Raw genomic sequence first — 11206 nt, 5'->3', positions numbered from 1 at the left:
CTGCACTGTGTGCATGTTGGATCTGGCTTACCATGAGCGTACCTTGAGGAGCTGCACACACACACTGCATTGAGGTCGTCTGCAAAAAACCACGCAGCAAAGCTGTAGCCCTTGCTCCCTGTCTGAGTCACCAGGAAGCACAGGCATGGCAGCGCGGCTACGTTGGTCCAGAAGAGAACTTTGGGAAGAAAACCACATTTCAGTCAAATAAAGGAAAATACCAATGATTTTATTCAGGATAGTTTGGATTTATTCCTGACAATAGCTCTGGAAGCAGGAGTTTGCGACAGAAGTCTTTGGAGACCAACAATTAGAAAGAGGCAGATCAAACAACCAGTGCAAACATCCACAGGATTATGTGTATGGTAATTCACAGCAAATTGGAGAAGGGGATTTAGGCACAAAACCAAAATCTGAAAAAGCAATGTCATAAGTACCTGCTCGGTTTGCCTGCTCAAAACAAGGACATGTGCTTTTCCTGAGGTGCTTCCAGGCGGCATGCTCTCCCTGGGGTCTCAATAGCAGAGAACCTCTTCTTGGCCTCACAGCACTGGGAACAAGTCCAGCATTCCCACTGCACTGGGCCCAGATAACCCAAACTGTCTTTTCCAGTGTGTGTTGCTTAATATATGTCAGTTGCTGTTTCAGGCTTTCTAGATAACGAGCGTGGTGAGCTGTACCCAGAAGCAAAAAGCAGAAGAGTTCTCAGGACGAGTTGCCACCACCAGACCTGAAACAATCCGGCAGTTACTTCTGCACCAGCTGGTGCAGCCGAGCAGTCTTCAAGACGAGCCCAAACAGACTCGCAGGGCAGAAATCTCACTGGAGGTGCCAAAGGTGAGCTCAGGTATGAGCTCAGAAGAGCAAGAACTCAGGAACGGGTCCAAAAAGCAGTCTCCAGAGCACTCGGTCACGTAGGAGCTGGAGAAAACAGAGCTCTGACTGCCCACACATTTGGGGGATGAGGAGTCACAAATTGTCTCAGTTCTCCCAGGCGTCCGGCATGACCTCTGCTCTGCACATCACCAGCCAGGACCAAGAAAAGGAAAGAGTTCTCCAGACTGTGAGCCTGGAGAAGGGGTGAGACATGGCTACGTGTAGTGCAGGGACAGTGACCCAGTTACTATTTCCTCCTCCTGTTCATATCCCGCAGTGTCTGTTCTCATCTCACAACTCCTTAATGACAAAGTATCCCAAATGATCATGCGAGGATCAAAGCTGCTCACCATTAATGGGAGGTTGCTTGGGCTTCGTTGCCTGTGCCTTATTCACAGAACATCAGGAACAAGTGAAGCATCTGGAGGAGAACAGAGACCATGTTGCAGAGGAGCCCTGGCTGCCATCCCTTTACCTTGACCAGGACAAAGTCAGTGCAGGCCTGAGAAAGGACACCTTGACCACAGCCTGCTGTAACGTACTCCTCCATAAGCCCAGAATTTTGCAAATCCTGAGAGCAGGACTTGGTCTCTGCAGTAAATCACTAGAGCAGATTGACTTTGGCAACAACCTGCTTGCAGCCCGTCCTGGAGTACTGCTTGTCCCCTGTAATGTAGTAACTGAGCTGACTCGCTAGATTTTCAACGTGCTTCTGGTCGGGATACAGCCCTTCTCTCCTCATCTCCTCTAAGAAACAGTTTATAACGTGACTCTTCTCCAGGAGAACAAATGGGATGATGTCTGCAGATTTCCAGAGAGGGTGGACATCAATCAGTACAGGCTGGATGATGCTCAGCAGTTCTTCAACTCCCCTTTGCTGATGCAGAACCTCAGCGGATGCATTCTGGATAACAAACTTTGTTATTTCAGCACCTCCTATGTTGCTTATTAAAATGTAGATGGCATTGAGGAACTCGTTGGTTTGATTGGGTTCAAAGAATCGACTAAGAGTATCCAGCAGGACTGGAGACATGAGTTCAACCTCATCCACAATAAACAATGGTGTCTTCTCTTCTATTTCAGCTCTTGTAACCATGTCAGAAATCTTCTTAGACAAATCTATTTCACAAGTAAGAGGAGCCACTTCACTGGGGCAGTGATGCATGACAAAGTACTGAAGCACAAAGTCATTGTCCATGACAGAACGAAAATGTTTGGCCAGCAGCCAGCCAACATGACTCTTCCCAACTCCTGTTGGGCCATTTAAAGAGATTACTAGAGGCTTGTTGTGTATGTGGGTAGCTAGATAGTCTTTCAGTAATTCCATAATACTTTCCACAGCAACCTTCTGCCCAAACACTTCCCGGTGCATTGTTTTCTCCAAACCATCTAGGTCATATTTTTGGAGGTTATCATCCAGGTTCTCTATTGCATTGAGAATCTGGAAGAAGATAATGACAATGAGCAAGAGGAGGCAGCGTTTTGCCTTGCTCTTCTCCTCTGTTGGAAGGTATCTTTTTGTTTTATCTGGATACAGGACTATCCTAGATTTCCTTCGATTCTTTTTCCGCCTGCATTTCTTCATAGAACATTGCTCCATGGATGTGTCAAAGGTGAAGTATTGGGAAGTTTCAAAGCTGCTCTGATTAAAGAAGGACATGGAAGGGCCATACAGCTTCGTTTGGTTCAGGGAAAGCTGTCTTTGAAGCAGCCTCGTATGGACAAGCTCTGAAGACTTTTCTTGAGGCAGCTTTAAATGCAGATGGTTTTTCTTTTGCAACCGGTACCGCCGCCGCAGGCGGATGATTGCCCGCAATGGAGAAGAAATAGCAGACATTTTCTTTGAAGCATCAGGGATTTCAGCATCTGGTACTTCTTCCCCATCGCTCTCATAGCAAGATGCCTCTCCTTTTGCGTCACTCCCGCCACAGGGCATTTCCCCTTCCCCATCGCTGTCAGTGCCAGGTATCTCTTCTTCCACACTGCTCTCAGCACAAGGTGCCTCTTCTTTTGTGCTGGTCTCAGCGCGGGGCATCTCTCCTCCTGCATCGCTCTCCACACACAACACATCTCCTTCAGTATCGCTCTCCGCACAGGACATCTCTCCTCCCAGATCCTCCACGGCAGAGGACATTTCTCCTTCTACCTCAGCACAGGGCAGCTCTCCATCCATCTCACCTGGTTTTTACAGCCCATTCACATCATCTTCTTTCTAAGAAGAAAAAGAACAATGTAAAATCAATCTTTGTAAGATCAGGAAGTGACCAATAACAGTCAAATTAGACAGATATCCCACTTTCTAACAGGCAGAACGATTATCTGTAGCCATCAGCCGTGGCAAGGTGGCAGGGAGAGACTTTCAGACCTAAGCTAACTTTCTGGAAGATGCTCTAGACATGCAAAACTACAGATGAAATTCAGTGTAAATAAATGCAAACCGATGCGTATCACAAAACCAACCCTGCCTTCACATTCAGACGGAAAGCTCAGAGCTGGCTGGAGCCAAAGCCAGGGGCTCTGCCACATGCTGCCACGAACAAGAAGCAGGACACCAGGCAGACAGACCCACGCTCTGAACCAGAGCTGCCCGGTACAAAGCCGGTGGCAGCAGGAGCTGTGACACAGTGAGAGGGCATTTCCCCACCACCTCCAGACCGCAGCAGCGCTGACGCAAGGGGCAGTTTGCTGCCATGACATTGCCAACCCCGAGAGCAGGAAGCCGGCAGGGGCAGGGCAAGGAAAGCCGCTTTTATCAGCCGCCCAGAAAAAAAACAACCCAAGGTCTTGCCAAAATCACCACGTCTCTGGGGGGAGGAGGAAGTCCCCGAAGGGTTTGTTATTAACTCGCTTCAGCTCAGCAGGAAGTCGCCAACCTGCAAAATGTCACGGTCCGGCGAAGGTTTTACTTCCCTGACCATGAGGCTGACGCAGGCAGCCGCCCGCCGGCACGCAGCGAGCAAAAGGGCGCCCGGGGAAGCTGGGGAGCTGCAGGCACTGGGAAACATTCCCAGCCACCTCCTCGCTTCACCCTGCTCCTTTCCCGGCTCCTCTGAAATGCCAGGACCCGCTGAGCAAAGCTTTCGCTCCCATCCTGGGGACAAGTTGATTTCTGGACCATGTGCTGGAAGCTGGAGCTGCGCTGAGCGACTCTCCCAGTGCTAATTGCTGGATGAGCTATCGCTGCGCAGCAATTAGCCCCCAAGTGCTAATTGCTGACCCTGTGCAGGATTTGGCCATGCCCAGAGCAAAACCAGCCCGATGAGATTCTTGCAAGCAGGCGCAGAGGCAGCACCCGGGGCTCCTGCCACCCAGGATGCCACCACCAGGGATGCCACTGGGAACCCTGGGCTGTCCCCACGCCACCCTGGGGTCACACCCTTGCTCCTCTCCATCTTGCACGCTTTGCTTTGCTCAGTGTCTGAAGGTCCCCAATGGGATGGCTGTCCCCAAAGCTGCTGCAGAGCAGCTCCTGCAGCACAGACCAGCACGGGCCATGGTCCCCAGGGAGCGGGACACCGCAGAGCTCAGCCTGGGGCCAGGACAATCCTCTGGGCTGTAACACATATCAACACAAACACCGATGAAGCTTTCTCAGCCTCAAAACCATGCAAGTATAGAGGGGGTTGATTAAATGCTGGGGGGGGAGCCGTGGGGATTTACCTGAAAAGGTTTAGGGAGCAGAAGGGTGCTGGCAGGGCAACAGGAGACACCCCAAATGCCCCCCCGAGGGTGCTGCTGGCACACAGCAGGGTGCTGCCCCACCTTGCCCCTGCCCGTAGCCCCCGCCAAAGCATGAAGCCACTCAGTTCCTCGCAGCCCGGAGCTGACTGTCCTACCACTGTCACACCCCCGTGGGGAGCCCGAAGCCCCTGCGAGGCCAATGGAAAACAGCAAGGACCGAGCGCTTGTTAGCCAGGAGATGCTCAAGACCCTCTTACCAAAAGCTGAGAGCCCAAACAGCACGTCCGTCCCACCAAAACTCCAGATGAGCCAAGTGAGGCAGGGTGGAGGGACCAAATCCCACCCTCAGCAAGAAATCTGTCCAGTCACGCATATAATAATCCTATTAATACCATGACTCAGTTCCTAATACTTGCTGGTATTTACAAAGGACTCGAATTTTCTACGAGCAGCCCCCGCTTGCTCAACATCGGATCGGGGACACGGCAGACGGCTGTGCCAGCCCCGGTGCTGCCAGCCTGCAGAGATGCGCTTTCGGCAGCTCAATTAGCTCTTTGGTGAAAACAATAGGAAAAAGAACCTGGCAATTCAGGCTGCAGCTTCACAAGTGCTCGTGTAAACACTGCTAGTCACTGCTCCGCACCGAGTCCGGCCGCACCATGGGACAACTTGCACTTAGCTCTTGGAAACACTCTAAGAAACCTCCAGCTTTCCTCCTTTAGCTCTTCCCCGAACATTTGCATACGTGTGTCATCCTGCTCCTGCCAAAACAAGGTTTCCACGACAGATGAGCCTACGCGGGCAGCCGGAGGCAGCTAGGCTGGGAGGGGAGCAGGACGGGGGCAGCCTCCGGGCAGACGGTGTTGGCGGGTGGGAAGTGCCCGGTTTGCGGGAAACGCTGGCCCGACGCCAGCGGGAGAAACGTGTCTCCAGTTATAGTGCCAGGTGCTGAATCCTGAGGACAGCATCAGAGAGGAGGGACCTGCACCCCAAACTGGGGCTCTTTCCTTTAGCAAAGCTGCTGGGAAAAGCGAAAAGCTGGAAAATCCCAAAGGCTGATCAAAGCCAACCCCCTCTGTCCAAAACTGAGCATTTCCAGGGGGAAAATAGAGCAAGACGGCGCCTCGCAGTGGGGGCCAAGGATCGAAGGGCATCGGTGGCCGGGAGTGGAAATCCTGGATGCCGGCAGAGGCCAGCACAGCCCCAGCACCCAGAGTTGCAGCTCCCCAAGGGCACCACTTGGAAACAAGCTGAGAAACACGGTTTGCTTTGCAGCTCGAGCTCAGGGCATGCACATGTTCGCACTCCCCGAAAACACAGCACAAGGGCGACAACCAGCACAATGCAAAACCCACCCGCGCCACCCCAAAAGCCACCAAGTCCCGCTGCCCCCCCCCTTCCCAGCCCAAATATTTTGCCAAGTGCCAAAGACCGAGACCGGTGTAAAGGGCAGCAAGCAGAGGGGAAGAGCCCAGAGCAACTGAAAACAGCGGGAAGAGGAGAGTCCCTGCAAAACTGGGGCAGCTGTTGGTGGAGAGGGGCCACCGGGGATGAGCAGGAGGTGATGGCAGGGATGGAGCTCGAAGTGGCCGAGGCCAAGGGGTGTCCTAGTGACCCCCTGCGGGGTGGGGAGCAGGACGGGGGAGCCGAACCAAGCGCAGTTACCCACAGCGTCTTCCTCGGGGCTGGCTGCCGGCGCTTCTCTTCGGCCGTCGGGCCCAGCCTCCGGCCTCGGATGGGCCGGCTGCTGCTCTGCCCCCCCTCTCATCTGTATAAAAACCCAACAGTGGAAAGGAAATGGCGAGGAGGAGTGGCCCGTGGCGGCACTTCCTTCTCCCCGTGCCATGGGACGGCCGCTGCCGGCTGGTTTTCTCTCCCCCTTCTTGCTCAAAACCCTCCTCAGCGGCTGCCGTCACAGCGGCATCGTGCAAAGAAACACGAATCCTGGGCGGCTGCGGCGGGACAGGGACGGGGCAGCAGGATGAGCTCATCACCCGCGCAGCCTCGAAAACCCTGAGTTTAGGCAAAACATCCCCACCCTCTGGGGTGTAATTAGCCCAGAGCCTGTCACTGGTAAAGGTCAAACCGTGGTGCTGTGAAGAGAGGCTATCGGGGCTGACCCAGTGCCGGTGCAGCTTGGGGATGAGGTTTCTTGCCAGCAGGGAAAACAGGGAGAGCAGAAAATAGAGTGAATCTGTGAAAAAATAGTGAGGCCATAAAATAATAGTGAGTCTGAAAGAAAATAGCAAGTCCAGAGTAGTTGATCTGTCCATCCCGGGGCAGGCTCCTGCGCCGCAGCAGCTCCTGCTCCGCTGGCCCCAGCCACCCCGACCCCACTGAGGCTTTTGGCCCCTTCGCAGCCCCCAGCCCCACGGCAGAGGGACACGAGGATGGCCAGGCCAGGCTGCACTGACCTCTGGAAGAGATGGTATAGGCACCCTGAGCCCTCACTGCCCGAAAACTCCCTGGGGAAGAACTGCTTCTTCCATCAGCTGCATTAAGAGAGAAGGAAGCAGCAGGAGTTTTCCATACCCGGTGTGCAAAGGCTCATCACAGCGGCTCCTCCTCACTTCTACCTGCAGCTCAACTTGCATTTAGCCCTGGCGAACCCACCCCAACCCGCCCCCCTGCATCTCACCTGCGTTTGCACAACCTGGCCAAGACTTTTCCCTGAAAAACAAGCCCATTTGGCAAAGCCAGAGCAGCCCCAAAGCAACCTCTTGCTGGTCTTTCAAGCTGCTGGTTTTTTTTGATAAACCCCCAACTGGAACCCACTCCCTGTGACAGCAGCTGTCCAGGACCAAAACTAGGGGAAATAAACCCCAAACAATTTAGGGTGTTCTGGAGCATCACAGCGCAGATCCCACCCTGGCTGCGATGCACACGAACGTCCCGGCTTCTCCATGGAATCCCCCTGACCCTGTGCAGGGCAGCTGGACGTGCCTCTGCTGTGGTTGGGGGAGATTTGCCTAACAAATCCTTGCAAATGTGGGGATTTCTGTGTCACGAGGAGCTCAGCTGGAGGACAGCCACCGGCATGGAGCGGCTGGGAGCTGCTGTCGGGTCTGGCAGCCCGGCAGGGCTGACCCTGAGCTGGAGGCCCCCTCCAGAGGAACTCAGGCAGACATTTCAGGAGCAACCATGAAAAGACACGTATTTCTGGCGAATTTGGGTTTTTGCAAAGGAAGAGCTTGCCCCAAGCAGCACGGTTGAAAATCATAAATAAAAAAAAGTAATATCCCCCCAAAAAACCCTAAAAGAAGCAACTAGAGGAGCAAGAAGCTCCCAGCCACCACCCGAGGGCTGTTAGCAAACCCCAACACGTGGGCACTGGGGCAATGCAGTTGGGGGGCACTGTATGTGGGGGGCAATGCAACAGGTTGCGGGCTGCAAGGGGGCAGTGGGGGGGGGGGGGGGCACGTGTGTGCAGGGGGACCACACAGCTGGGGGGGGGGGGCATTGGGGCATTGCACGGGGGGGCTGCAAGCATGCAATGGGGCAGGGGGATGGGGTGGGGGCTGCACACACGCGTGGGGGTCTAGTGCAGAGGCAGGAGGGGTGTGCATTGGGGCCAGCCCTCTCTCCTCCCAACTCCAGTCCCCCCACTCACCTCGGGGCCACAAGCCCTGTCCCCTGTGTCCCTGCCAGTGCCGAAGCTGGGAACCCCCCCACGGTCAGGCCCCACGCGGGGAGGAAATGGCGGCTGGGCCGGGAGCGGTGAGGAGCGGCCGCTGGTGCCACGGCCCTTCCTGCAGAGCCACGAATGCAAATCCTGTGCAAACACGGCCTCTCCTGTGGCTCTGCCCCACCACGGGGCACCCCGGGGCACGGGGGGCAAGAAAGCCCCAGGGAGAGGGAGATGGTGACCTCTGAGTCGAGATTTTGGTGCCAGTCACTGACCAGCACCCACTGGTTTGGGTACTCACAGGTGATGGGCAGCCCCCGATTTTGGTACCCACCAGACAGGATCGCTGGAGGTCAGGGCGGCTGCACGGCCCCTTGCTGCTGGGCACTGACTTGTACAACAGGTTTAGATTTTTCCTCTGTTTTTTTGGCACGTCGCCTTTTTAGCTGAAACACCTCCAGGGCTGATAAGGAGCAGCTGCATCCCAGACACGTGCGAACGCCCCGGCCCGTCGCTCCCCCAGGCAGCCAGAATAAGGCAAGTGAACCCCTGGGATCAAAAGGTCCCTCTGGGGTGCCCAGGCAAGTGAACCCCTGGGACCAAAAGGTCTCTCTGGGGTGCCCAGAGCAGGTCCAGGGTGAACCCTGTCAGCACCGGGAGGGGGGGTCCCATACCTGCAGCGCCAGCCTTACCCAGAGAAACTCTGCAAACAAAGGGGCAAATCTGTCAAAAAGAAGCTAAAGGCTGAAAAAGTCACAGGCTTGGAGCTGCCAGGAAGATGGATACTGAGGTCACAAATGCACCCCATGGATGCAAAGCCTGGAGCAGGCAGGGAGCAGGCAGGGAGCAGGCAGGGAGCAGGCAGGCGGCCCTGAAACAGAAAGAGCCTGCAAGTGGAGAAGGAGAAATGGTGCCGGGGTGGGGAGACAGAAACCCCCGAGCAGCCCCGCGGGCCCCGACCTCGGAGCTGGCCCCTCCCATGGCCCCAGAAAAGGGAAGAATAAAATATCTAATAAAATAATCCTTCCCACGGTGGGCGGCCACCCAAGCAGACGGGGTGGGGGCTGCAGCCCTTGGCAGGCGTCACGTGCAGGATCCGGCCCCTTGGCTGCGGTGGGGCGAAGGCAGCCGCGCTCCTGCCCACTCCGGGTCGCTCCCAGACCCAGCGGTCCTTTATCCGAGCGTCAAGATGTCCTTTCGCAGAGCTACCACCCGCCCCCCAACTCTACGGCCACGTTAGCAACAGCTTGGGCTGTTGGGTGGGTTTTTTTTTTTCCTTTTATATCACCCACATCGCATTGATCTGCCCTGAATTTCTGCTGCTGCTCCAGCCCCTCACTTCCACCGCTGACAGCCCTCCTGCATCCTAAACCCGGCGCACCAGCAAGGAGCACAAACAGCAGCAAGCTGGGTGTAAGCCCAGCAGCAGCTCAGCGACTCCCCGGGCAGCACGCAGAGGACTCCGTGCTCTTCCCAATCTCACTCTTAGCAAAAATTTCCAGCCTTCGTGAGCAGCTCAGCTTTAACACGTCCTGAATAACCCAAACAGTTTATCCATGGGCTGGGGAATGTCCCCTGTAGGGACGCCGCATCCTGCTTGGGTTATCGTGGCCCTTCTAAACAGTTTATAAATAGACCAAGGTAAATGAGGGCGACTGCTTTTTTTGAAGGAAAGCGAGGATTTTTATCTAATTTCTTCTTTTTTAAAGCCATTCAAGGAGTGCTGGTCCAGATGACCGCTCCTAAACCCCGATTTGAATCTGTTGCTTCCTTCTCCTCCAGCTGGGCTCCATCCCCACCTCGCCAAAACAATTTTTAAAAGGCAAAACCAAACAAAAATGGGTTTAGCAGCTTCACCCCCTCACGTGCCGGCCTTGGCGGCGGCGCAGGACTGCCGGGAAGGTCACGGTCGCACCACAAGGTGCCAGCAGGGCTCAGCACTGGGGTGGCGATGGGATGTTGCTGCGCCTGGGAGACTTTGTCACACTCCTTTTTACATTGGGAAAAAAAGTGGAAAATTAAAGGAAAAAATGGAAAATTTGGGAAATAATTTGGAAAAGAGGGAGAGCAGCAAGCGCCACAGCTGCTCGTCCTGCAGCGGGTGGGACAGTCGCCTACGCAGCATCCTGCTGCCAGCGTCCCCCCGATGCCATAAATATCGACTCAGCTCACAAGGGCTGATCAGAGAAAACCATCGTAACACCCTCCCACGTAAACGAGCGCTCACAGAAAGGGTTTACGTTGTGCAACGAGGGCGTCTGTAAAACTCCCCGGAGGAACCAAAGCTATTTCCAAGCTTCTACGGAGTAAAGAAATGGGATTTTATGTGCATTTTCGAGCCATAAATATTTTTTTTCTTTCTTTCCTCTGAAAGTGGAAGCAATTTGCAAAGGCGAGCGACCTGGGACTGGGCTTCGCCTTGGCCAGCAGATGCAGCTCTGGCCTGAAGCAAGGTGGCTGCACAGCAAACAGCACAGGGAAGAGCCCAAATCCCTTTTTTTTTTTAACCAACTTCCTCTGTTCAGGCTGAAAAATTGCATTTTCAGCTTGTTTCAATTAATTTTAAGACTTTTACATTCCATAAAAGCTGAAGCGCTCATTAAACCAGCGTTTTTCCTACTGTCACACTTTGAAACGACCACCCTACAGCTCCACTGGGACCTCCCACCAGCAGCGAAGAGACTCTGGGTCCCCTCAGCGGCAGCGATGCTCACCCTCTGGCTCAGGACAGACAAACTCATCACACCCCACAGGTCCATCCCACGGGGCAGCATCGGGGCAGTCGGGAAATGTCAGGGCAGGAAAGATGCTCATCCCGTGCCCTTCCCCACCCCGAGCTGCACAGCACCGCTTTGGGCAGGGCGGGGAGGGCTGGATGCGCCCCCGGCCACGGCACGGGGAGGCTGGGAGCGCTGCCGGGGACAGGGCACGGCTGGGGGCCCGCTCGCCACCTCGCAGCACCCTGCCTTGGGGGGTGAGGAAGCACCACAGGAGGAATATATCCACCTGCACCCACCCGTACAT

General features: G+C 55.0%; 1 protein-coding gene across 2 annotated transcripts; it reads right to left on the bottom strand.

Annotated features, from left to right (window-relative positions):
- Positions 1-213: 213 nt before the first annotated feature.
- TOR4A (torsin family 4 member A) lies at positions 214-3106 on the bottom strand. 2 transcript variants are annotated; one of them, XM_086475709.1, is made up of 2 exons: positions 2945-3106; positions 214-2911 (listed from the first exon to the last, which is right to left on the bottom strand). In XM_086475709.1, exons 1-2 carry the CDS (start codon positions 3047-3049, stop codon positions 1481-1483), a joined length of 1536 nt encoding a protein of 511 aa, XP_086331835.1. In that variant the 5' UTR covers positions 3050-3106; the 3' UTR covers positions 214-1480. The 2 variants fall into 2 exon arrangements, with proteins under 2 accessions (XP_086331835.1, XP_009945297.2); XM_009946995.2 differs by having other exon boundaries at positions 214-3106.
- Between the last annotated feature and the right edge of the window lie 8100 nt (positions 3107-11206).

This window comes from Leptosomus discolor, chromosome 19 (genome assembly GCF_034619465.1).
Source record: "Leptosomus discolor isolate bLepDis1 chromosome 19, bLepDis1.hap2, whole genome shotgun sequence".
In the NCBI taxonomy this organism is placed as follows: Eukaryota; Metazoa; Chordata; class Aves; order Leptosomiformes; family Leptosomidae; genus Leptosomus; species Leptosomus discolor.
Note: the sequence above shows the minus strand (reverse complement) of the source record. Positions and strands in the feature narration are given on the sequence as shown.

Coding starts and splice junctions, on each gene's coding strand:
- TOR4A (XM_009946995.2), bottom strand. CDS start 3,049: ATGGATGGAGAGCTGCCCTGTGCTGAGGTAGAAGGAGAAATGTCCTCT.